At 47.5% G+C, this 27,979-nt stretch overlaps 1 protein-coding gene across 1 annotated transcript; it reads left to right on the top strand.

Moving 5' to 3' along the window:
- On the top strand, window positions 1-27,882 carry LOC120914311 (TAP binding protein). Its single transcript, XM_040324958.1, has 8 exons — window positions 1-295; window positions 4,993-5,181; window positions 6,917-7,141; window positions 12,994-13,335; window positions 15,601-15,924; window positions 16,845-16,934; window positions 24,511-24,557; window positions 27,788-27,882. Exons 1-8 carry the CDS (start codon window positions 247-249, stop codon window positions 27,806-27,808), a joined length of 1,287 nt encoding a protein of 428 aa, XP_040180892.1. The 5' UTR covers window positions 1-246; the 3' UTR covers window positions 27,809-27,882.
- The last annotated feature ends 97 nt before the right edge of the window (window positions 27,883-27,979 follow it).

Genomic DNA, 27,979 nt, shown 5'->3' on the forward strand with positions numbered 1-27,979 from the left:
GTGAAAGTGAAAGAGCTTTAGAGAGGCACAGATCTCATCACACTGAGCAGAGGATCTGCGAGCAGAGAGAGGGGCAAATCTTATACTAGAGGGGGCGAGGAGACTCAGCGAGGGGTAAATGTTGTATTAGAGGGGGTGAGAACTCACAGCGAGGGGCAGAGGGTCGTTCATTTCCTGCGATCTCCCTGCAAGACGCCTGATCTCTAGAAACCGATTATAACAGTGACATCGAGGCCTTTTGTCGCCATGATTCCCTCGACAATCTACAAATTATTATTCTTCGTTTCCCCCCTGGGTAAGTACGGGTAATTCTGTGTACGACTTCTCCTATACGTACCGTCTCCCCCTCCCTCTCCTCCTTTCCTCTTCATCGCCTTTGCGTTAGCACGCCAAACTTAACCCTTCATCCCCCTTTTCTGTCTTCCCCCCTCTATATACTTCATCCCCCTTTTCTGTCTTCCCCCCTCTATATACTTCATCCCCCTTTTCTGTCTTCCCCTCTCTATATACTTTATCCTTTTTTTTTTTATGTAGAGATTATTGCATCTGTTCCCCCGTTTCGACCTTTTGCCTCTTTATTAAAAACCCGGGGACTTTCCAAGACAGTTACTTTCATTTCGTTGGCGTCCATATTGTTTTTTTTCTGTTATGGGTCTATGGGTACACCCGTATAGTCAATTGATAGTGTGAGATTGCGTCATCGGGTATTTAACCACTTAAGCCCCGAACCTTTTAGGCAGCTAAATGCCCAGGCCAGGTTTTGCGATTCGGCACTGCGTCGCTTTAACAGACAATTGCGCGGTCGTGCGACGTGGCTCCCAAACAAAATTGGCGTCCTTTTTTTCCCCACAAATAGAGCTTTCTTTTTGGTGGTATTTGATCACCTCTGCGGTTTTTATTTTTTGCGCTATAAACAAAAATAGAGCGACAATTTTGAAAAAAATGCAATATTTTTTACTTTTTGCTATAATAAATATCCCCAAAAACATATATAAAAAATATTTCTTTTCCTCAGTTTAGGCCGATACGTATTCTTCTACCTATTTTTGGTAAAAAAAAATCGCAATAAGCGTTTATCGATTGGTTTGCGCAAAATTTATAGCGTTTACAAAATAGGGGATAGTTTTATTATTTTTTTTTTTTTTTACTACTAATGGCGGCGATCAGCGATTTTTTTTCGTGACTGCGACATTATGGCGGACACTTCGGACAATTTTGACACATTTTTGGGACCATTGTCATTTTCACAGCAAAAAATGCATTTAAAATGCATTGTTTACTGTGAAAATGACAGTTGCAGTTTGGGAGTTAACCACAGGGGGCGCTGTAGGAGTTAGGGTTCACCTAGTGTGTGTTTACAACTGTAGGGGGGTGTGGCTGTAGGTCTGATGTCATCGATCGAGTCTCCCTATAAAAGGGATGACACGATCGATGCAGCCGCCACAGTGAAGCACGGGAAAGCCGTGTTTACATACGGCTCTCCCCGTTCTTCAGCTCCGGGGAGCAATCGCGAGGGGGCGGCTATAAACGAATAGCCGCGCCGTCGTCCCGGATCGCTCCCCGAGGGAACCCGACCGCCGCAAGTACCGGGGGGGGGTCCCGATCGCCCCCCCCCCGACCCACGTCTAGGCAGGCACGTACAGATACGTTGATGTGCCTGTACGTGCCATTCTGCCGACGTATATGTACATGAGGCGGTCGGGAAGTGGTTAATATTAGGACACTTACCTGTCCAGGGCACCTGCAATGTCCTCACCCGAAGCCGATCCGTCCCTCGGCTCCTGGGTGCAGGCCCGGGCATCTTCAGTAAGGGTATCAGGAAGTGAAGCATTTTGGCTACACAGCCTGGTTCCATACTGCTCATGCACGAGTCGCGCTGCGCATCCTTACTGGTCCCTACTGTCTTCTGGGACCTGTGTGTCTCCCAGAAGACAGCAGGTGGAGGAGAGCCGGACATGGTGTAGATCGCCAAGGATTCTGCAGCGATCTATTGCCGGAAGTGGGAGCAAATACCTGTATTACACAGGTATCTGCTCCCCCCCTCCTCCCTGAATGGTGCCAAATATGACACCGGAGGGGGGGGGGGGGGAACGGAAAAGCGGAAGTTCCATTTTTGGGTGGAACTCCGCTTTAGCTCACATTTATACTTACACATACTATGGCCATTTGACCCACCAGCATGTCTTTGGAGTGTGGAAGGAAAGCCACGCAGGCACAGGGAGAACATGCAAACTTCAGGCAGGTAGTGACGTGGTTGGGATGCAAACTGACGATCCTAGTGCTGTATGGCAGAAGTGCTAACCACTTAGCCACTGTGCTATTGTATAGTAATTTTAGTTCCTGACATCAAGGCAAGTGTAGAACTAAGTAAAAAAAAAAAAAAATAGGATGGCAGCATTCCCATATTGGATGCAAAAATAGAAAAGTTTATTGAGGAGATAAAATCATGAGACAAAAAGCAATGGCAGGGGCAAAAGGTGACGCGTTTCACACAGCTGGCATACTTTGTCTAAACCAGTGGTCTCCAAACTGCGGCCCTTTGATTGCCCTTATCTGGCCCTTGGGGCTCTATTCCTCCCACTGACACCAACTATGGCGCACAATTCCTCCTACTTTCACCAATGATAGAATACCATTCTTCCTACTAACCCCAGTGATGGGATATAGTATCCCATCACTGGGGTTAGTAGGAAGAATTGTATTCTATCATTGGGGTCAATAGGAAGAACAGTATCCCATCACTGGGGTCAGTAGGAAGAATAGTATCCCATCACTGGGGTCAGTAGGAAGAATAGTATCCCATCACTGGGGTCAGTAGGAAGAATAGTATCCCATCACTGGGGTCAGTAGGAAGAATAGTATCCCATCACTGGGGTCAGTAGGAAGAATAGTATCCCATCACTGGGGTCAGTAGGAAGAATAGTATCCCATCACTGGGGTCAGTAGGAAGAATAGTATCCCATCACTGGGGTCAGTAGGAAGAATAGTATCCCATCACTGGGGTCAGTAGGAAGAATAGTATCCCATCACTGGGGTCAGTAGGAAGAATAGTATCCCATCACTGGGGTCAGTAGGAAGAATAGTATATGTATTTGTATGTATTTACGAAAGTACAAAATTACGAATCCATTAAACGAAAATTATTATCTAACAAAATTACGAATTTCAAATCAACGAAAATAAATTGGACAGAATTACGAATCATTCAGTATAAACGAAAACAAAACTTTTACGAAAATACGAACGGGTCCGAATAGGAAAACTTATATCTTACGAAATTACGAATCTACGGAACGAGACGAAACGGAACAAAAAAATACGAACATTTTTGTTGTGCACATGTCTAATCCTGGGCCCCTGTGTTGTTTACTGGTCCCCCTCCCCCCGCAATGCTGCTGAGCTCCTCCCTCCCACCTCCTGCCGGCTGCTGTGGGGGTCTGTCAGGATGGAGGGTGGGGTAAGAGCCGGTAAATGTGTCATTTACTGGCCCGTTCCTTATCTTAATAAATATAGTCAGTGATCGCTACTGTTTTTTTAATTTTTTTTTTATTATTATTAATTTATAAATGAGTTATAACTGTGTTTACTATGCCTCAGTTTATGAATGAATGGGAAGCTCTGTACCTAGCTATTCCTGTTCATTCTTTCTTTGCAGCTGAGGCTGCAGAGAAAAGGACGATGAATCTGTCCCTTTCTGTCTAAAAAGTGATACATCAGGGTTCTGTTTAAAGCTTTTAAACTAAAAAACGATCTAAAAAATAATAAAAACTAAGGGCCAGATTCACAGTCATTTACCCTGGCGCAACGTATCAGAGATACACTACGCCGCCGTATCTTACCTGGCAGAATTTCGAATCCAGGAAGAGTTTGCGCCGTAAGTTACTGAGGCGTAGTGTATTTCTCGGCGTGTATTTCAAATTGGGAGGGTAGGGGGCGTGATTCATTTAAATGAAGCGCGTTCCCGCGTCGATTGAAATGCGCATGCTCCGTTTTGAAATCTCCCGCCGTGCTTTGCGCGAAATGACGTCGCACCGACGTAATTTTTTTGAACGTAGACGTGAGTTACGTCCTTTCCTATTCACGGCCGACTTACGCAAAAAAAAAAAAAATCCAAAATTCGACGCGGGAACGACGGCCATACTTTAACATGGCAGGCCTATCTATACGCCACGAAATAGCAGCTTTAACTATACACCGGGAAAAGCCGACTAGCGACGACGTAAGAGAATGCGACGGGCGCGCGTACCTTCGTGGATCGCCGGAAAAAGCTAATTAGCATACCCTGCGCGGAAAAATACGCGAACTCCACCCAGCGGGCGCCGAAGTATTGCACCTACGATCCGAAAGGCGTACGAAGCCGTACACCTGTCGGATCGAAGCCAGAAGCCGTCGTATCTTGGTTTGAGGATTCAATCTAAAGATACGACGCGGCAAATTTGAAAGTACGCCGGTGTATCAGTAGATACGCCGGTGTACTTCTTCTATGAATCTGGCCCTAAAATTGTAAATAAATAAATGGTAAAAAATTACTGCTCTCGTTCCTGCGATTGCAGGTGGCTGGCAGACATTGCAGCCGCTGGCCACCCACATTGGGTCCCCCGGGCATGCCTGCTATCGCCCTTAAAGGGGACACATTCTGATAATGGCACAGGTAAGAACTACCTGAATTCATTCAATGTCGAAACGGAACTGTCGTAAGGCTTTAATAAATTAGGCACAGTAATGTGCCAATCCCAGGCAAATGCTTTATTGAATCCCTCCATTGTACAGGCAGTTGCCAAGGTAAATGTTCATTTTCACAATCTTTTGTGTTATTTTGGGGGATTTTTGTTCAAACTCAAAATCGAGAAGAAAAGTAAGGTATAGAATAAAGTTGGTCGCTATGGGCAACACCCCTAATCTTATAATTGATTGTATTTTTTTTTTCCTCTATCAACTGCGCTCTCAGGTCTCACCTCTTCTCTTCTTTATGTATTTTGTTCTTTCTTGCAGCGGTCATCCTGCTTGGAGAATTTCCTGCCTTAGATGCCGATCCTCTGACCTGTTGGTTGGTGGAAGAGGTGGGCTCACCCCGCAGTATCCGTCAGACGCCCGTCCTGTTAGTGTTCGGCGATTCCACCGGGCTGACGCCAGAACCTCCAGTGACCCCCGAGCCCGGCACCCTGGTCTTCTATTTGTCAGGTGAGAAATTGTTGTGGTCTACAGCAGGGCTCAAAATTTCAGCCCTGAGCTACTAGCCAGGCCTCAAGAGTTACTCGCCACCAGTTGCCCCACCTAATTCATACACTGCTCCATGCCTAATTGCGCCCCTAAACACGCCCTCGTAGATTATCTCATGGAATGACACTGTTAAATGTTGTATGCAGAATCAAGTTACACAATTAAATATTACCAAAAACAACTTTAACAAAATGGGACAGGGCACTGGGGGCAGACCAGAGGGACAGGGCACTGGGGGCAGACCAGAGGGACAGGGCACTGGGGGCAGACCAGAGGGACAGGGCACTGGGGGCAGACCAGAGGGACAGGGCACTAGAACTGGATCTCTTCCCCATTCTCTTGCTCTCTGCAACTCCCATCCATCCTCTCTCTCCCTCTCCTATTCATCTCATCATCAGGAGCCTGTGTGTGCGGCTCCACGCTTGCATGTCCCCACTTCCCCCTTTTATTCAGGCTGGCAGAGAGGAGAGGAGCTGCAGCACAGCGGGAGGGAGTACAATCCAGCGCTGAGATCCACACAACTGCACAGCCGTTGACACCGTAGCACAGCGCACATTGACAGCGCACAGCACACATTGAGACCAGTCTGTTCACAGTGCTCAGGCTGAACTGCTGGACACTTACATAGAGCACAAGGAGAAGAAATCTGCACAAACTGGAAGGCTGCCGCTCTCATGTCAGGGCAACTTTCAGTGAGCGCTGCACTGCCTACCTGGGACACCCGGAGTGGTAATTTTCGCAATCCTCCACCTGACTCATTACTTCCTGCTCCCTGCTCTTATTTATCAACAATATCCCACAAGAAATATATGAAGGTGAATGAGATCCACTTTATCAGACTGAGAGACTCATAGCAGATGTTGATGGCTCAGGCCACCTGTATGGGGTTGCATGCTATTAGCTAGATTCACGTACGGCGGCGTATCTTTATGCCGGCATAGCGCATCCAATTTTCACTACGCCGACGTAACTTAGTGAGGCAAGTACTATATTCACAAAGCACTTGCCTCCTAAGTTACGTCGGCGTAGCGCAAATGGCCCGGCGTAACCCCGCCTAATTCAAAATAGGCAGGTAGGGGGCGTGTTGTATGTTAATGAATCGTGACCCCATGTAAATGAGGGCCGTTTGTACGGCGCATGCGCGCGCATGCTCAGAATCACGTTGCAAACACTCCTTGCTTTCGACGTGAACGTAACCTACGCCCAGCCCCATTCACGTACGCTTACGCAAACGACGTAAAATTCGACGGCACTTCCGACGTCCATACCTTGCATGGGCTGCGCCATCTTTTTGGTGGTTTATCTTTACGCCTGAAAAACGCCTTACGTAAACAGCGTATCGGGCGCAAGTACGTTCGTGAATAGGCGTATCTTGCTCATTTACATATTCTAGGCGTAAATCAACGTACACGCCCCCAGCGGCCAGCGTAAATATGCAGCTAAGATATGACGGCGTAGGAGACTTACGCCGGTCGTATCGTAGCAACATTTAAGCGTATCTCAGTTTGAGAATACGCTTAAAGATATGACGGCGCGGATTCGGACTTACGACGGCGTATCTACTGATACGCCATCGTAAGTAATACTGAATCCGGCTATGTGTTTTTATTGTAAGTGGGTCTAGTGGGCCTCCTAAGTGTCTTTCTATTATGCTATTATGCATTTGTCCATAAATGTCTCCTCTGTTTTCTCTTAGACCCCTCTGGGCAGCTTCTTTCCTCAGGGTTCACTTCCTGTGAGCTGACGCGTCATTTACCCCAGGAGGTGCCACTGAACTGGGTGCGCTCTCTGACCGAGGAGCAAGTCAGCCCCCCATCTCTGGGTAAGGAGTGGTACACCATGTCCATGAGGGATGATAAAAAAGGGATCGCTGTGAGCTCTGTGCTGGGACCAGCAGGGGACAAGAAGGACCATATGGCAGGTAAGGTCAAGTAGAGAGAGATTAGAACTCGTCAGGTTTATTTTTTATTGCTGTCGGTGTCCCCGTTAAGGATATTCAACCTCTTTACTTGCCCTGTGACCATTTTTAATGAAAGCGAAAATGAGGATTGTCACCAGACTCTTCCAATGGGGACACCAGTTCTGGTGACAACCAGGGATTCCCTCAAGTTGGCAGGATTTCCTCACTTCCTGTATATGGCTATGGGACAGGAAGTGTAGTAAAATGTCCCCAATGGGACACAAAAGGCAAAAAAACAAACAACAAACTGACTGGTGTTATAATAACCCTCCCTTCCTTTATCCAAAATGAAACCGAAGTACACGTTTAGGCTGCATTCACACCTCGGCGTATATACGCCTGAAGCGCGACGCTCATGCCGCTGGAGGGGCGAATTTCCATTGATGTCTATGAGATGATTCACATCTCACGCCGAACGCCGAAATGCCGTACGCCTGCCGCCTGAAAACAAGTCCCGGACCCTTTTTTTTAGGCGGCATTGGTGTTCGGGCATAGACATCAATGGAAATTATCTGTAAAAAAAAAAAAAAAGTAAACAAATCGTGGCAAAATACGCCGCGTACGCGGCGTTACAATGTGAATGCAGCCTGAGGCCGTGTACACACGGGCAAACATGTACGATGAAACCAGTCCGCCGGACCGGTTTCACCGTACATGTCTGCCCGGGGCTTTCTGTACGATGGCTGTACTAACCATCGTACAAAAAGCCGCGCGTAAACAATACGCGGGGCGTGTCCGCGGTGTCGCCGCGTCGATGACGCGGTGTCGCCGCGACAATGACGCGGCGACGTGGGCGGGCCTGCCAGTTAAATGCTTCCATGCATGCGTCGAACTCATTCGACGCATGCGAGGGATGGCGGGCGCTCGGACATGTACGGTAGGTCTGTACAGACGACCGAACATGTCCGAGCGGGCAGGATTCCAGCGGACTGTTTTAAAACACGTCCAGGAATATTTGTCGCTGGGAAAAGGCCCGGCGGGCAAATGTTTGCTGGAATCCTGCACGCTCGTGCCTACACACGACCGAACATGTCTGCTGAAACTGGCCCGCAGACCAGTTTCAGCAGACATGTTTGGTCGTCTGAACGGGGCCTTACTGTCATATTTGGAGGAAAAAACTCTTTGGCCCGGATTCAGAAAGAATCGCGTATCTTTAGGCAGGCGTAGCGCATCTCATATACGCTACGCCGCAGTAACTTAGAGAGGCGAGGACCGTATTCAGAAAGAACTTGCGCCCTAAGTTACGGCGGCGTAGCGTAAATGGGCCGGCGTAAGCCCGCGTAATTCAAATGAACAAGGCAGTGGGCGTGTTGTATTGAAATGAGCCGTGACCCCATTCAAATGAGGGGCCGAACGAACGGCGCATGCGCCGTCCGTGGACGTATCCCAGTGTGCATGCTCAGAATCACGTCGCAAAAACTCAATGCTTTTGACGTGAACGTAACCTACGCCCAGCCCCATTCACGTACGACTTACGCAAACGACGTAAACCACGTAAAATTCGACGCTATTCCGACGTCCATACTTAACATTGGCTGCGCCTCATATAGCAGGGGTAACTTTACGCCTACAAAACACCTTACGCAAACAACGTATATCAAGGCGGCGGGCGCAAGTACATATCTAGCTCATTTGCATATTCTACGCGTAAATCTATGGAAGCGCCCCTAGCGGCCAGCGTAAATATGCACCCAAGATACGACGGCGTAAGAGACTTACGTCGGTCGGATCTTGGCCAAATTCTGGCGTATCTGATTCTTTGAATCAGGCGCCGAGATACGACGGCACACATTCGGACTTACGACGGCGTAGCTGGAGATACGCCATCGTAAGTCCTTTGTGAATCCGGGCCTTTAAGTTTGGTTCCCCATACACACAGCAAACCTAAAAAATAATTCTTAAAAAAAATTCTTAAAGTGGTTGTAAACCCTTACAGACCACTTTTACCTACAGGTAAGCCTAGATTAAGTCTTACCTGTAGGTGCTCGAAATATCTCCTAAACCTCCACGGCTTAGGAGACCGGTGGTAGACATGCGCATGCGCACTGAGCATGCCGTTTCTAACCGCGATCGTGCTGTGACTGGCGGCTCCCGCGCGCATGCACGGGTGTGACACCCAGAAATCACTCCGGGAGAGATGGGGGCGACGGAGGAGGGGAGCGAGGACCACTGCGGGGGCTTCGATCTCAGGTAAGTAATTCATAATAAGCTAGTATGCTATGCATATTAGCTCATTAAGCCTTTGTCTTGTAGGGTGCTTTTTTTTTTGCAGAGGGTTTACTTCCTCTTTAAAGTGATTATAAAGGTTGTGTTTATAAAAATAAATAAAAATAAAATAACAAACATATACTTACCTGCTCTGTGTAATGGTTTTGCACAGAGCAGTCCAGATTCTCTTGTTTTTGGGTCCCCCGGCTGCGGTCTTGGCTCCTCCCCCTGCCAAATCCCCCCAATAGCAAGCCTCTTGCTACTTTGTACCTGTGCCTGTGTGCTTTGATAAAGTGTTTTCTTGCTGTACATAACATTCCCAATGTAGTTATTTAAAGGGGAAGTCCACCCTAACATTAAAATCACTACTAGGTAGATTCAGGTACAATGGAGCAAAGTTACGGCGGCGTAGCTTAGCGTGTTTAGGCTACGCCGCCGTAAGTTAGCTAGGCAAGTACATGATTCACAATGTACTTGCCTGCTATGTTACGGCGGCGTAGCCTAAAGTGGGCGGGCGTAAGGGTGCCAAATTCAAATGTGTGGAAGGGGGGCGTGTTTAATGCTAATAAGGCTTGACCTTACGTTTTTGACGTTTTTTTTTTTACTGCGCATGCGCCAGGCGCCTACATTTCCCAGTGTGCATTGTGGCTAAGTACGCCGTACGGGCCTATTGATTTCGATGTGGACGTAAACGACGTAAATCGCTATTCGCGGACCACTTACGCAAACGACGTAAAAAATTCGAATTTCGACGCGGGAACGGCGGCCATACTTGACATTACTATTCCATGTAGGGCTAAGCTCTAACTTTAGGGGGCCTATCTCTAACGTAAACGGCGTAAAAGTACTGCGTCGGCCGGGCGTACGTTGGTGAATCGGCGTATCTCCTCATTTACATATTCTACGCGGACCGCAATGGAAGCGCCACCTAGCGGCCATCCAAAATATTCGATGTGGACGTAAACGACGTAAATCGCTATTCGCGGACCACTTACGCAAACGACGTAAAAAATTCGAATTTCGACGCGGGAACGGCGGCCATACTTGACATTACTATTCCATGTAGGGCTAAGCTCTAACTTTAGGGGGCCTATCTCTAACGTAAACGGCGTAAAAGTACTGCGTCGGCCGGGCGTACGTTGGTGAATCGGCGTATCTCCTCATTTACATATTCTACGCGGACCGCAATGGAAGCGCCACCTAGCGGCCATCCAAAATATTGCAATCTAAGATAGGACGGCGCAAGCCGTCGTATCTTAGATATGTTTAAGCGTATCTCTGTTTGAGCATACGCTTAAACATAAGTCGGCGTAGATTCTGAGTTAGGTCGGCTTATCTACTGATAAGCCGGCCTAACTCTTTCTGAATCTACCTATACATCTCCTTTCTGTTAAAAAAAAAAAAATCACTACATCTACAGACATCCACGATCTAAGACTAACCAATCTAAGCCTGTAAAGTAGAAATTAATATACTTATTATAAATACTGTACATAACTTTTCTGAAGATAATCCGGTCCGGGTCTCCAGCAGCTGAAGCTCTGTGCAGGAGACAGCCAACAATGGCTGTGAAATGAATGGAGAGTGAAGTCACCCATAGAGTTACTATGGGGCTTCCGTTGTCAGCTGCCTCTTCTGCATCCGTCTCCACAGCGAAGCCACTACTGACAGCTCAGCATGGGACTGGACCGGAGCAGAGGGGCCTCAGAAAAGGTATGTGTAACGACACCCCGAGTACGAAAGGGGTTAAAGGGGTTAAAGTCGTTTAGGACATTCCATACCCGAACACAAAGGCAGCTACCGGACACTCCAACCAGCCGAACAAGAAACCCATACGAATAATTCTCCCCCAAATACGAGACGAGGCTCTGTGTTGAGGGTCGAGCAGGAATCTGACTTTATTGAAAGGAATACAAGTCTTATATACAGTAAAAAGAGGAGGTGCATATCTCCTGCTCATATTACTCTGAAAATACACCTGTGACCAGACCTAATTAACATGAGCTAATTAACGAATCCCTTTAAGCAGCCTGGTCATTGTTATGATAAATTAGGATTTCACTACAGGTCAGACTTGTTGTCACAGAGCTTCACACAGAAGATGATACATTATCATGAGTTTAACACAGGACATATTCTCACAATAGCAGTGGCTCCACTAGGAGTCGGCCCGTCTCCTACATTGTACAGAGGCCAATGTGATCAGCTCTTTAAATTAACATGTTGAGTTCAGAGTCAAACAAACCAAGAATAGTCTTTATATATATATCCTGGAAGATAATTTGGATAAATATTACTGTCCCATTTTAACCACTTAAGGACCGCCTTCTGCACATACACGTCGGCAGAATGGCACGGCTGGGCAAATCCACGTACAGGTACGTCCTGTACTAGTACCCAGCCGTGGGTCGTGGGCGCGCGTCCGCGACCCGGTCCGAACAGCGGGACTCGCGGACCCGATCGCCGCTGGAGTCCCGCGATCGGTCCCCGGAGCTGAAGAACTGGGAGAGCCGTGTGTAAACACGGCTTCCCCGTTCTTCACTGTGGCGGCTGCATCGATCGTGTCATCCCTTTTATAGGGGGACACAATCGATGACGTCACACCTACAGTCACACCCCCCCTACAGTTGTAAACACACTTCAGGTCACACATAACCCCATCAGCGCCCCCTGTGGTTAACTCCCAAACTGCAATTGTCATTTTCACAATAAACAATGCATTTTAAATGCATTTTTTGCTGTGAAAATGACAATGGTCCTAAAAATGTGTCAAAATTGTCCAAAGTGTCTGCCATAATGTAGCAGTCACGAAAAAAAAACGCTGATCGCCGCCATTAGTATTAAAAAAATAATAATTAATAAAAATGCAATAAAACTATCCCCTATTTTGTAAACGCTATAAATGTTGTGCAAACCAATCGATAAACGCTTATTGCGATTTTTTTTACCAAAAATAGGTAGAAGAATACGTATCGGCCTAAACTGAGGAAAAAAATTTTTTTTTATATATTTTTGGGGGATATTTATTATAGCAAAAAGTAAAAAATATTGAATTTTTTTCAAAATTGTCGCTCTATTTTTGTTTATAGCGCAAAAAAAAAAAAACCGCAGAGGTGATCAAATACCACCAAAAGAAAGCTCTATTTGTGGGAAAAAAAGGACGCCAATTGTGTTTGTTGCACGACCGCGCAATTGTCAGTTAAAGCGACGCAGTCCCGATTTGCCAAAAAGGGGCCTGGTCCTTTAGCTGCATTTTGGTCCGGGGCTTAAGTGGTTAAGTAATCCAAGATATATTTTCTCAGTTACCCTATGCCAGGATAGCACAGGGTGACTTAGACATAAGAGGTGCATGGGGAGCTGAAACAAGGGTATCCCATACTTTCCAAGGGATTCTGGGTTCCACGGGCCCTCCCGTCCCAGTATGTATAGAGATTTATTCTTTACTGGGCTAGATAGGTTAGTCTTAGATCATGGATGCCAGTAGATGTAGCGATTTTAGTTTTAGGGTGGACTTCCCCTTTAAGCATATCAACAATTTCCTGTGTGTCTTTATGTAAGCCTCCAATGCAATCTCATGTTTTCAATGTCTGTCTTTCTCCTCTCAGTTTCTCTAGCTGTCTATACCTCCTCTGTGAAGGTGAATGCCCCTCTAGGTAAGTCTCTGGCCTTGCCCTGTGGCTTATGGCGTGGAAAGCAAAGTCGCTTTGCCGTGGAGTGGCGCCACCGTGCTCTGGGAGATGGGAAGGTCCTCTACGCCTATGATGGGTGGCGCGACAGGATTGAGGAGGAGCTCCCGGGGTATACCATGAACTTCTCCACCGTACATTCCAAGGGTGACGCATCACTTATACTGGAGAAGGTTGAGACCTCACACGAAGGAACCTACCTCTGCATCATCTATGTGCCATACCTGAGGGCGCAGAGAGATATCCATCTCCAGGTCACAGGTAATATACAATATATATATGTGATAGTTATATAATATACCTTACCTCTATGTAGTGTCTGTGCCACTTTCTGTAAATGATATCTGTATAAATGGCACATTCTATGGCCTGAAATAAGCCACACCCAGCATTTCAGACACACCTTTCACGTGTTTGATAGGCTGCTTGTTCAGAGGTGGGTGTTGTTTGTCTGTTTTTCTCAGCTACATCTCGTCCATTCCAGTGGCGGCTGGTGCTAAACATTTTTGGGGGGCGTCAAACAAACCCCCACTCACCAGTCACGGCGCCGCGGCTTCCCCAGTTTCTCATCCCGGCTAACCCGGTCTTCTTTAGATCCGCCTCCTGATTGGCCGGGAGGAGAGGCCGGAAACCGATAGAGAATACTGATACGCTGGTATCACAAGTGGGAGAGTTTGGGGCGCAGTGCTCAACACCCCGAGCACAAACTTTATCAAGCCAATTAGAGTCTCAGGCTCTAATAAGACAGACCTCATAGAAAAGACATTAGTCTGGTGCCCCATATGCAAACTATGGGGGGAAAGGTGCCCCTTATGGGCTGGCTGCCCCTGGTCTGCCAAACTGACAGCATCTGTAAGGAGAATGCAGCCTGGCCATCTCGTGGCCTATTGGGAAGATGGCCAAAGAAATCACCAACCCTATGCTTTCCCTCCTTGTCAGAAACCATTCCCTATCACTAGTACTGTCCCTGACAGGCGGAGTACCTCTCCCTACGCTATCCACCTGCATTTAGCACACCAAACCCAGGTGCCAGGGCCTTAAACGGAGTTCCACCGATCTAAAAGTCAGCAGCTACAAAAAGTGTAGCTGCTGACTTTTAATAATCGGACACTCACTTGTCCCACGGTCCAGCGATGAGGGCTTGCGAAGCCTCGCCCCCCTCCTCTTTGCGGCGCCGGCATTCTGACTGTGGGCGTGTGACGTGTCCCAGAAGATTACAAGGAGGGAGGGGGAGAGGTGAACTTCATTCCGAGGCCACAGAGCCCCGGGAGGAAGTGGGAGCTGGATTCCCTTAAAAAAAGGTGTTTCCGCCCCCCCCCCCCCAAAAAAAAATAACATGCCAAATGTGGCATGTCAGGGAGTCACCTTCACTTAAAGCACAAGTTCCATTTTTGGGTGGAACTCCGCTTTAAATAGGCTCTGTCTGACCAAAGATGGCTGCTAGAGTCATATGGGGCAGCAGCATCCAATAGGATGGCTTCCCCAGTGACCCAAGGAAACCATAGAGGAAACCTGTTCCCCTTGACTGTACAATGCGATTCGGAGACACCACCTCTTTTTTCAAGTATACACCCCTTTCCATGTTTCTTTGCTTGCCACGGCCGTAGACGCTGCCATTGTTTCATGTTCGCGGCGGGTTCAGCACCCTAGGTGTGTGACAGCTGCTGACCGCTCTGCGGGCTTTGGCTTCCAACCACAACAGATATCGGATTCCCTCCGTGGTCTAGCAGCACTTCTGTGTTTATGTAAGTGTGTGATTATTGATTTTAGTAAATGCTTTAATGGGTTCACTAACTCCTGTGCTTTGGCTACTTATGTTTCCAACAGTATTGGCATATGCACACATACATTGGTCCAAGCTGGGCCAATGTAACTATGCAATACAAACCATACCTGGAGTCAGGGCCATCTTAATAGCATCATGGGCCCCTGGGCAAAGTAATCCACTGGGGCCCCTACCAGCTTGCCCCATTTACACACCTACTTCCAAGAAATAAAGTATAAATAGTTGATAGAATTAAACATATATTCATTAGTACTTTCAATAAAATCGATTTTACAAAAGGAAAACATTCCATAAATCAAAGACTAGTCAATACAAAGGGCACAGTACAGGGGGAATGCAGAAGGGCACAGTACAGGGGTGGTCAGGAGGGCACAACACTGGGATTAGGAGGGCACAGTATAGGTTCTGGGACGCTTCCTGGGACACGACCATATCGGGACAGTTTAATAAAAAGCATGATTGTCCCAGCAAATCCGGGACAGTTGGCAAGTATGATGTAATGCAAGATTATTGTGGGCCCCCCATGTACCTGGGGCCCCTGGGCAGTGCCCTTGCATTAAGATTGCCCTGCCTGGAGTTCAGTTTTAAAAACACAATAGGAGTATAACGAATTTGAATGACAATCCTTTTCAATCATATTGAAGCTGCTAAGACCTGATCGGTTTCTATAAACAGCTCTAATGTTATAATTGAACCCCAATATAATACATATTGATCCATATTCTTCTTTGTTTCTCCAGCGAAGCCTCAGATCACCCTTCTGCCCTCCCCGCTGTTCGCCCGTCCTGGCGAGGAGGTGACCCTCTTCTGTGAGATCTCCCACTTCCACCCTCTGGAAATCTCTGTGGACTTCCTGGTTCAGCTTCCAGGAGAGACAAGTCCGACTCTAATGCCTGGAACCTCCCTTTCCACTCACGGCAACAACCAAGACGGCACCTACACCATCACCGGCTACCAGCGCTTCACAGCTAGCCCTGAGCTCCATGGTGCCCGCTATTCCTGCATCGTCAACCACGCCAGTTCCACAAAAGCGATGTCACAAAGTCAGACTCTCCAAGTTGCGGGTAAATCTAAGAAGCATTTCAGCCTGACATGCAGAATGGGAGAGAATGTAAACACAATAAACAAAGAAAAAAGCTGCGCTAGTAAATAAGTGATAATGTGTTGTGCTGAAATTCGCACAAAGGCCCGGATTCACGTAGAATCGCGTATCTTTGTCCGGGCTTAACGTATCCTATTTACGTTACGTCTCCGCAACTTAGCGTAGAGTAAGGCCGGCGTAAGCCCGCCTAATTCAAATGTGGTAGATGTTGGGCGTGTGTTATGTAAATTTTATGTGACCCCACGTACATGACGCTTTTTACAAACGACACATGCACCGTCTGTGAAAGTATCCCAGTGCGCATGCTCCAAATTAACCCGCAAGAAGCCAATGCTTTCGTCGTAAACGTAAATTACGCACAGCCCTATTCACGAACGACTTACGCAATCGACCGAAAATTAGACGCTGCCCCAACGTCCATACTTAACATTGGTACGCCTCATATACGCCTCATATAGCAGGGATAACTTTACGCCGGAAAAAGCCTTACGTAAACGCCCCTAGCGGCCAGCGTAAATATGCAGTTAAGATACGACGGCGTAGGAGACTTACGCTGGTCGTATCTTATACTAATTCTGGCGTATCTGATTCTTTGAATCAAGCGCCAAGATGCAACGCCTCAGACTCCGAGATACGACGGCGTATCTGGAGAAACGCCGTCGTATCTCCTACGTGAATCCGGGCCACTGTGCGGATTTCAGCACAACACATCATCACTTATTTACTAGCGCAGCTTTTTTCTTTTTGTTTATTTTGTTTAATGTTGTATAACATTTCTAGTTGCGGCTTGTTACTATTTTTGAATAAGCACAGTATTTTTCTTTCCCAGAGAATATAAACTGTCTACACAGCCTTTGACTTTTTTGCTTCCTCATTTCCCAGGTGTGTTGGGACCATCTATTGAAGACGGTATGTACCTCTTCCTGGTCGCCCTCTTCTTGTACGGTTTTCTGAGCTACCTTCACAGGAAATGTGAGTATGAAATGAGAATGTTACATAGATTATAGGCTTACACCTGTTCTGAAATGTAACCGAACATTCAATATATACTGTATATACACTATGGGCTAGATTCACAAAGAGTTACGCCGGCGTATCAGTAGATACACCGTCGTAACTCGGAATCTAAGCCGTCATATGTTTAAGTGTATTCTCAAACTGAGATACACTTAAACCTAGCTAAGATACGACGGCCTGCGCAGTCGTATCTTGGGGTGCAATATTTCCGCTGGCCGCTAGGTGGCGCTTCCGTTGAGTTTGGCGTAGAATATGCAAATGACTAGATACGCCGATTAACGAATGTACGCTTGCCCGTTGCAGTAAAGATACGCCGTTTCCCTAATGGGCCGTACAGACGACCGAACATGTCTGCTGAAACTGGTCCGCGGACCAGTTTCAGCAGACATGTTCGGTCGTGTGTAGGCCCGAGCGTGCAGGATTCCAGCAAACATTTGCCCGCCGGGCCTTTTCCCAGCGGCCAAATATTCCTGGACTTGTTTTAAAACAGTCCGCTGGAATCCTGCCCGCTCGGACATGTTCGGTCGTCTGTACAGACCTACCGTACATGTCCGAGCGCCCGCCATCCCTCACATGCGTCGAATGACTTCGACGCATGCGTGGAAGCATTTAACTGGCAGGCCCGCCCACGTCATCGTCGCGGTAACGCCGCGGACACGCCCCGCGTATTGTTTTACGCGCGGATTTCTGTACGATGGTTAGTACAGCCATCGTACAGAAATCCCCGGGCAGACATGTACGGTGAAAACGGTCCGGCGGACCGGTTTCATCGTACATGTTTTTGTACGCGGCCTTAGAGGTACGCCGGCGTAAAGAAAAAGCTGCCCCCTAGGTGGCCTAGTCAATGTTAAGTATGGCCGTCGTTCCTGCGTCGAAATTTGAAAAATTTACGTCGTTTGCGTAAGTCGTCCGTGAATGGGGCTGGACGTAACCAATACGTCCCTGCGGCGTACTTTAAAGCAATGCACACTGGGATATGTCCATGGACGGTGTATGCGCCGTTCGTAAAAAAAAACATCAATCACGTCGGGTCACAAGTATTTTACATAAAACACGCCCCCCTCATCCTCATTTGAATTAGGCGCACTTACGCCGGCCCATTCACGATACGCCGCCGTAACTTAGGAGGCAAGTGCTTTGTGAATACAGCACTTGCCTCTCTGACTTACGGCGGCGTAGCATAAATACGATACACTACGCCGCCTCAAAGATGCACACATCTACCTGAATCTAGCTATCTCTGTATACTTGAGTTGCACAATTCTGGCCAATATGAGAATCACAATATTTTGCTTAGAATAAAAATCACGATTCTCTGACGATTTTCACATCGTAAAATTTTTCGCATTATACAAAAATAAATTGGGCTAACTTTACTGGTTAATTTTTTTTTAATTATTATTCATTAAAGTAATTTTTTCACAAAAAAATGCATTTGAAAGACGGCTGCGCAAATACAGTGTGACATAAAATATTGCGACAACCACCATTTTATTCTCTAGGGCAGGGGCGTCCAACTCAATTTCAAAAGGGCCAGTTGTATCTGTAAGATTAGTTGTCCAGCGCATCTCCTCCCCTTACTTTAGGGTGACCAGACATCCCCAGTTTCAGGGGACAGTCCCCTGATTGAGGACACTGTCCCCGGACCAAGTCTGTCCCTGGTTTTGTCCCCAGATTGGATTTAATAGGGGGCGGGGCAATTTCAAAGACAGTCAGTGCAGAGTTAAAATAAAAAAAATTGAATTACACCCCCCCCCCCCGCTCCATGGTGCATACTAGCATAGGGGGGTTGTGTTTTTCCCATTATCTGTGTCCCTTTCTGATGATCATGTGCTGGTTGGAGCGGAGGGAATATTTCTTCAGTTTCTTCAGTTTCGGGCGCATGCCCATTCAGCTTCGCTTGCATGTTCTTCTGCCTTGGCTCAAATCCTGGCCACCTGCCTATCTCCTTGCCTTCCCTGGCAGTGATCTTCCTCCGCTCTCCATCCAGTAGTAGCCGGGGTCCGGAGAGTAAGACTTGACAGGATGTGAGGCGGCAGCTGCAATCCACACAATTTCTCTTCTTCCCAAAGCCAGCCTCCCCTTCTCCTGTGCCCTCTGCAATGTCCGCTAACTCCTTTAATCTACTTGCGGTCATAGAAACCTGGCTTCATGAATCCGACACTGCTTCTCCTGCTTCCCTCTCCCATGGTGGCCTTCTCTGGGTTCACTCCCCTAGACCTAGTAGACGCAAGGGAGGTGGAGTGGGAAAACTCAGATCCCCACAGAGCACCTTCCAGGTTCTTCACTCTCTGTCCCTCTAATCATTCGAAGCTCACTTATCTTCTCTAGTCTGCTACTGACCCAGTGGCGTCACTAGGGTTGGTGTCACCCGGTGCAGTAAAACATGGTGTCACCCCCCCTCTGTCTAGGCTGCCCAGTACCAAGCAGGCAGTGCACGGGCATGGGGCGCACCCGAAACCAGCCCCTGTAAATGATAGTATAGGGCAGTATAGTGGCAGGTTAGGGTAGTATAGAGTGGTATAGTGTCAGGTTGGTGTAGTGGGGTGGTATAGGACAGGTTAAGGTGGTATAGGGCATGTTGGGTGATATAGGGTAGTTTGGGGTGGTATAGGGCAAGTTAGGGTTGCATAGGGCAGGTTGGGGTGGTATAGGGCAAGTTAGGGTGGTACAGGGCAGGTTGGGGTGGTATAGTGCAAGTTAGGGTGGCATAGGGCAAGTTGGGATGGCATGGGAAAGGTTGGGGTGGTACAGGGCAAGTTAGGGTGGCCATTGGGCAGGTTGGGGTGGTATAGGGCAAGTTATGGTGGCATGGGAAAGTTTGGGGTGGTACAGGGCAGGCTGGGGTGGTACACGGCAGGCTGTGGTGGCACAGGGCAGGCTGGGGTGGTACAGGGCAGGCTGGGGTGGTACAGGGCAGGCTGGGGTGGTACAGGGCTGTTTGGGGGGGTACAGGGCAGGCTGGGGTGGTATAGGGCTGTTTGAGGTGGTACAGAGCAGGCTGGGGTGGTACAGGGCAGGCTGGGGTGGTACAGGGCAGGCTGGGTGATACAGGGCAGGCTGGGGTGGTACAGGGCAGGCTGGGGTGGCACAGAGCAGGATGGGGTGGCACAGGGCAGGCTGGGATTGCACAGGGCAGGCTGGGCATGTCAGCTAAAAATCTATGGCCCCGTACACACGTCCGAGGAACTCGACGTGCGAAACACATCGAGTTCCTCGTCGAGTTCTGTGTTGAAGCCGCCGAGGATCTCGGCGAGCCAACTTTCCTGATTGAACAACGAGGAAATAGAGAACATGTTCTCTATTTGGTCCGACGAGTTCCTCGTCGGTTTCCTCTGTAAAAAGTGTACACACGACCGAGTTTCTCGGCAGAATCCAGCTCCGATCGAGTTTCTGGATGAATTCTGCCGAGAAACTCGGTCGTGTGTACGAGGCCTCTGACAAAATCTCACACTATCCTGCCCCAATCTAGCCTCTTCTGTCTACCATAGGTCCCTGTTCTCCACCCTGGACGAGCTTGTCCCCCTCACTACACACAGAATCAGACCCCGACCCTTTCAACCCTGGCAAACAGAGGGCACCAGAAGTCTCAAAAAACGTAGCCACGCTCCTGAGCGTCTGTGGCGTATGACTAAGTCTCTCAAAGACTTCAACCACTCTAAATCAGACCTCCAAAAATACAATTCTTGCTTCCACACTGCCATGCAGAACTGTTTTTTCACTCTTATTAATACCTTCTCATCCAGGCCCCATCAACTCTTCTCTAACTTTAAACCTACTTTGTCCTCCACTGCCTCCATTCACTAACTCACGGCCCAGGAGATCGCCAATCACTTCAAAAATAAGATTGATTCAATTTGTGATGAAATCTCCACTCTATAGATATCCACCCCCATCCCCCACTTAACACCCTATGTCCAGGTACAATAAACACTCCCCTTATTAAACCCTGCTACTATAGACAAGGGCCCGGATTCAGATAGCCTTTACGCCGGCGTATCTATTGATACGCTGCGTAAGTGCTACGAAGCGCCGGCGTATCTTCTTTCTGTATTCAGAAAGCAAGATACGCCAGAATTTCCCTAAGATCCGACCGGCGTAAGTGTCTTACACAGTCGTATCTTAGGCTGCATATTTACACTGGCCGCTAGGTGGCGCTTCTGTATATTTCCGCGAGGAATATGCAAATTAGGTATTTATGCCGATTCAGAAACGTACGTCCGCCGGGCGCATTTTTTTACGTCGTTTACGTTAGGCTATTTCCGGCGAAAAGTTACCCCTGCTATATGAGGGGTATCCTATGTTAAGTATGAACGTCGTTCCCGCGGCGAATTTTGAAAAATTTATGTCAGTTGCGTAAGTCGTTTGCGAATAGGGCTGTACGTAAGTTACGTTCACGTGTAAAGCAATGACGATTTGCGGCGTAATTTCGAGCATGCGCACTGGGATTTTTTCGTCAAATACGTGGGGTCCCTTGGACTACAGGAATGTCAGGAAGCCCACTAACACACAGCTCCTTTCTCTATCTGCAACGTGGAGAGTTTCCTGACTCTCCTGTAGTCCAAGGGAGGGGGCAAGCACGAAACTCCACACCAGGGAGAGAGCCTTTCATTACTGTGTGGAGTTACAGACAGAAGAAAAGGAAGTGAGGATTTCTCAGAAGAAATAAGGACATTTAAAAGCAAAATCGAAGAATGAGGTAAGTGAAGGAGGACGGCACTAAGGTAAAGGAAGATATTTAGGGCCTTTCTTCAGGTGTGGCTTTGCAAAATCCCTAAATATTGCCCAAAAAATGAATACAAGCCAGCATGTGGATGAAGCCTACCTTTTAGGCCGGGTACTAACGAGCAAACATGTACGATGAAACCGGTCCGTCGGACCGTTTTCACCGTACATGCCTGCCAGAGGGCTTCTGTACGATGGCTGTACTAACCATCGTACAGAAGTCCGCGCGTAAACAATACGCGGGGCGTGTCCACGCCGTCGCCGCGGCGACGTGGGCGGGCCTGCCATTTAAAGGCTTCCACGCATGCGTCAAAGTCATTCGATGCATGCGAGGGACGGCGGGCGCTCGGACATGTACGGTAGGTCTGTACTGACGACCGTACATGTCCGAGCGGCAGGATTCCAGCGGACGGTTTTAAAACACGTCCAGGAATATTTGTCTGCTGGGAAAAGGCCCGGCGGGCAAATGTTTGCTGGAATTCGGCCCGCTCGCGCCTACACACGACCAAACATGTATGCTGAAACTGGTCCGCGGACCAGTTTCAGCATACATGTTTGGTCGTGTGTACGGGGCCTTAGTCACATAAAGCCACAGGTTTACATTGTGTTCCATTACCACCTTCTAGCGTTCTAACGACCAATGACATCATCAGTTGATAAGGAGGATGTAAGTTGCCTGCACAGCATGCTTGTTTTATTCTCCCTTGCCCCTCTCCATCAGCGTTGGGGTCACATTAGCGATGGAGAAAAAGTGAGGGAGAAGAGGAACATTGGAATACCATTCAGTACCAGTTTGCAAAAGTGTATTTGCTTTGGAAGAATAAATCACCTCTAACGTTGGGTGTCCCACATGTGGAAGTTGCTGCATTCATGTGAAATTATTAGAATAGATTTTTACATGTTAAAATGGGGTCCCTTAAGATTGTCCATAATTTTGGAGTGTGCCTCGAGACGGTCCATAATTTTGGAGTGTGCCTCGAGACTTTCCATAATTTTGGAGTGTGCCTCGAGACTGTCCATAATTTTGGAGTGTGCCTCGAGACTTTCCATAATTTTGGAGTGTGCCTTTGAGACTTTCCATAATTTTGGAGTGTGCCTCGAGACTGTCCATAATTTTGGAGTGTGCCTCGAGACTGTCCATAATTTTGGAGTGTGCCTCGAGACTATCCATAATTTTGTAGTGTGCCTCGAGACTATCCATAATTTTGTAGTGTGCCTCGAGATTGTCCATAATTTTGGAGTGTCCATAATTTTGGAGTGCGACTCGAGACTTTCCATAATTTTGGAGTGTGCCTCGAGATTGTCCATCATTTTGGAGTGTCCATCATTTTGGAGTGTCCATAATTTTGGAGTGCGACTCGAGACTTTCCATAATTTTGGAGTGTGCCTCGAGATTGTCCATCATTTTGGAGTGTCCATCATTTTGGAGTGTCCATCATTTTGGAGTGTTCCTCGAGACTATCCATAATTTTGTAGTGTGCCTCGAGACTATCCATAATTTTGGAGTGTGACTCGAGATTGTCCATAATTTTGGAGTGTCCATAATTTTGGAGTGTCCATAATTTTGGAGTGCGACTCGAGACTTTCCATAATTTTGGAGTGTGCCTCGAGATTGTCCATCATTTTGGAGTGTCCATCATTTTGGAGTGTCCATAATTTTGGAGTGTTCCTCGAGACTATCCATAATTTTGTAGTGTGCCTCGAGACTATCCATAATTTTGGAGTGTGACTCGAGATTGTCCATAATTTTGGAGTGTTCCTCGAGACTGTCCATAATTTTGGAGTGTTCCTCGAGACTGTCCATAATTTTGGAGTGTTCCTCGAGACTGTCCATAATTTTGGAGTGTTCCTCGAGACTGTCCATAATTTTGGAGTGTGCCTCGAGACTGTCCATAATTTTGGAGTGTGCCTCGAGACTGTCCATAATTTTGGAGTGTGCCTCGAGACTGTCCATAATTTTGGAGTGTGCCTCGAGACTGTCCATAATTTTGGAGTGTGCCTCGAGACTGTCCATAATTTTGGAGTGTGCCTCGAGACTGTCCATAATTTTGGAGTGTGCCTCGAGACTTTCCATAATTTTGGAGTGTGCCTCGAGACTTTCCATAATTTTGGAGTGTGCCTCGAGACTGTCCATAATTTTGGAGTGTGCCTCGAGACTGTCCATAATTTTGGAGTGTGACTCGAGACTGTCCATAATTTTGGAGTGTTCCTCGAGACTTTCCATAATTTTGGAGTGTGCCTCGAGACTTTCCATAATTTTGGAGTGTGCCTCGAGACTTTCCATAATTTTGGAGTGTGCCTCGAGACTTTCCATAATTTTGGAGTGTGCCTCGAGACTGTCCATAATTTTGGAGTGTGCCTCGAGACTGTCCATAATTTGGAGTGTTCCTCGAGACTGTCCATAATTTTGGAGTGTTCCTCGAGACTGTCCATAATTTTGGAGTGTGCCTCGAGACTGTCCATAATTTTGGAGTGTGCCTCGAGACTGTCCATAATTTGGAGTGTTCCTCGAGACTGTCCATAATTTGGAGTGTTCCTCGAGACTGTCCATAATTTGGAGTGTTCCTCGAGACTGTCCATAATTTGGAGTGTTCCTCGAGACTGTCCATAATTTTGGAGTGTTCCTCGAGACTGTCCATAATTTTTGCCTTGACTGAAAAAAGGTTGAGTAACACTAAAATAGATAAATGTTAAACATCCCTTGTTTCATAGTAGTACTATTAGAAAATGATAGAACTGTCTCATAAGCTTTGTTTTGCAGTATTATATAAAGACCTGCTCACCTCTCGCCTTCTGTCTATTGCAGTTAAATTGTTCTTTAGTACCTCTCGGGAAGAACCGAACGACAAACAGGTAATAAGCTAATGATCACACAGAGCAGAATGTGGTCCATAAACTCCATTATTAAGCCGGCCACACATCATACATACATATAATCTCCTCTAGATGTACCAACATCTCTGCAGTGCAAAGACATTCCTGAACAATCCATTACATTTACAGGGGTTGGACAAAATGATGGAAACAAGTATGGTAAAAGATCAAAATCGTTGCCTAATATGGTGTTGGATCACCTTTGGCATCCAAGATTGCCTGAATTCTCCTGGGAATTGGCAAATATAAGTCTTGACTCTTATGGCTCTTTCACACGGAGCGGACCGTTTCTGGGTCCGCTCCGTGTGTCCGTCAAAGCTCAGCGGGCCAATTCAAATGGGCGTGTGCCATTTAAATTAGGCGTGCTCCCACGCAGGACCTACTGCGCATGCTCAGTTGCGCAATTCCCGTCGTGCTTTGCGCGCCGTGGCGTCATTTTTCCGAACGGCGACGCGCGTAGCGTAATTCCGTATTCCCGGACGGCTTACGCAAACGACATTAATTTTTAAATTTCGACGCGGGAACGACGGCCATACTTTAGACAGTAATACGTTTGCTGACTAAAGTTAGGGCACCTAAAACGACGACTAACTTTGCGACGGGAAACTAGACTAGCGGCGACGTAGCGAATGCGAAAATCCGTCGTGGATCGCCGTAACTCCTAATTTGCATACCCGACGCTGGTTTACGACGCAAACTCCCCCCAGCGGCGGCCGCGGTATTGCATCTTAAGATCCGACAGTGTAAAACAATTACACCTGTCGGATCTTAGGGATAGCTATGCGTAACCGATTCTATGAATCAGTCGCATAGATAGAACAACAGATACGACGGCATATCAGGAGATACGCCGTCGTATCCCTTTTGTGAATCTGGCCCTTAAAGCCCAACTCCGGGCCAAAAAAATTGTTTTACCATGCAGTGGGGGCTGTGCTCACGCTCAATGGGTCAACTGCTCGTTTTTTGTTTAGGGGATTGGAGAAAAAAGCTATGCTTAACTAATCCCCCAATCTTCCCCACACAAGACTGGTTTCTGTTGCTCCTGCCCACTCCCCCCCCACAGTCCATTGGTGTTGTGAACTGTTCCCAACATCCTCATGACCATATATCTGCCTCGACCTGAGGACATAAGGAATAGTCCACCACTGGATCATGGGGGAGCACCGTTTGCAGGTGGAGTAGAGGATTGGGTGAGTATAAACGTTGCCCAACCAGGGATCTCCAAACTACGACCCTCCGGCTGTTGCGGAACTACATGTCCCATAAGACATTGCACAACTCTGACATTCACAGACATGACTAGGCATGATGGGAATTGTAGTTCCTGAACAACTGGAGGGCCGTAGTTTGGAGACCCCTACACCTAGACCAAAACCAGTGGACCCATTGAGTATGGTCACAGCTCCACTGCATGGGAAAACATTTTTTTCGCCTGGAGTTGGGTTACAAAAAATGTACCGTATACTCGAGTATAAGCCAAGTTTTTCAGCACATTTTTTTGTGCTGAAAAAGCCCCCCGTCGGCTTATACTCGAGTCTCTCCAATCTGCATACCTGATCAGCCCCTGTGTCATGCAGTCAGACAGCGGTCGTCCAGTGTAACAAAGCCCCGCCTCCTCCTCTGTGATAGCCGTCTATCACGGGCAAGGACGAGGCGGGGCTTTGTTACACTGGACGGTCCCCGACTAACTGCATGACACAGAGATCACGGCACAGTGAGGCATGCAAATGGGCACAGTGAGGCATGCAAATGGGCACAGTGATGCATGCAATGGGCACAGTGATGCATGCAATGGGCACAGTGAGGCTGCAAATGGGCACAGTGAGGCTGCAAATGGGCACAGTAAAGCTACAAATGGGCATTGTTGACCCCCTTTTCCACTTACAGTAGCTTCTGCGTTTCCTACCCTAGGCTTATACTCAAGTAAATACGTTTTCCCATTTTTTTGTGGTAAAATTAGGTGCCCATCGGCTTATATTCGGGTCGGCTTATACTCGAGTATATACGGTGTTAATTATTTTGTAGTTTGTCGGCTTTTGTGATTGAAACTGCAGTTATTCTTTAAAAATTCCATAGACTGGAAATTCCCAGGTGTCAGGGGATCAAGGGCACCACATGCCACCAAGAATAGTCAATTTGCAGAGAAGACGGCAAAAGGGAATTTTATAGGTGCGAAAATCATAACTCATAAAACCATCACAGAGGCCCAGATTCTCAAAGGCGTTACGACGGCGCAACACCATTTGCGCCGTCGTAAGTCCTAATCTGGCTCCGGGTATCTATGCGACTGATTCTTAGAATCAGTTACGCATAGATACCCATTAGATCTGACAGGCGTAAGGCTCTTACGCTGTCAGATCTTAAATGTAATTTTTTTTCCAGCCGCTAGGTGTCGCCGACGTCGTTTTTCCCGTCGCTTATGTAAATTAGCAAATTACGACGATTCCCGAACCTACGTGCGCTCGACGCAGAGAGTTTACGACGTTTCCGTAGCCTTTGCGACGTAGACGTTGCCCCTGGGTCTATGAGGCGTAGCCAATGTTAGGTATGGCCGTCGTTCCCGCGTCGAAATTTAAAAAATCTACGTCGTTTGCGTAAGACGTCCGTGAATGGCGCTGGACGCCATTTACGTTAACGTCTAAGCAAATGACGTCGGTGCGACGTCATTTAGCGCAATGCACGTCGGGTAATTTACCCGACAGAGCATGCGCAGTACGCTCTGCGCGGGAACGCGCTTAATTTAAATGGTGCCCGCCCCATTTGAATTGGGCGGGCTTGCGCCGAGCGCTTTTACGATACACCGCCGCAAGTTTACAGGTAAGTGTTCTGAGAATCAGGCACTTACGCTGTAAACCTGCGGCGGTGTAACGTAAATCACATACGTTACGCTGCCCAGGAGCAACGTAATTCTATGTGAATCTGGGCCTCAGAGTCTATGTGGCTTGAATGCATGTGTAGTAACTTCAGCTGTACATGTTTCACCAAACATTGGCTTCCTCAGGAGAGTTTCGTTTCTATAGACTTTTTATTAATGTTATAATGGAGCTGATGTTCCAGTATGTAATGTAGGGTCTTCCCAAGCTGATTACAGTGTGCATAGGCAACATTTAGGGGGGCTTTGCGGTGGGAGGTGAGGGTCATAAAAATGTCTAAAAGGGTTAAATTATAACAACGTGTCTCACCTTGTTCTCTGTTTGTTTTTATTTCAGAAAAAGAATAAAGGAGAGTAAAAGAACAGTCAGACTCTGAAGAACGTGCCTGAACATTGTGTGCATGTGTGTGTGACAAAGAGATTTACTTAAACTGGAGCACAAAGAATCAGGTGCAGCTGTGCATACCGTGTTTCCCCGAAAATAAGCCCGGGTCTTATATTAATTATGCCAACAAAAGACACAGTAGGG

This window comes from Rana temporaria, chromosome 9 (assembly GCF_905171775.1).
Source record: "Rana temporaria chromosome 9, aRanTem1.1, whole genome shotgun sequence".
Classification (NCBI taxonomy): domain Eukaryota; kingdom Metazoa; phylum Chordata; class Amphibia; order Anura; family Ranidae; genus Rana; species Rana temporaria.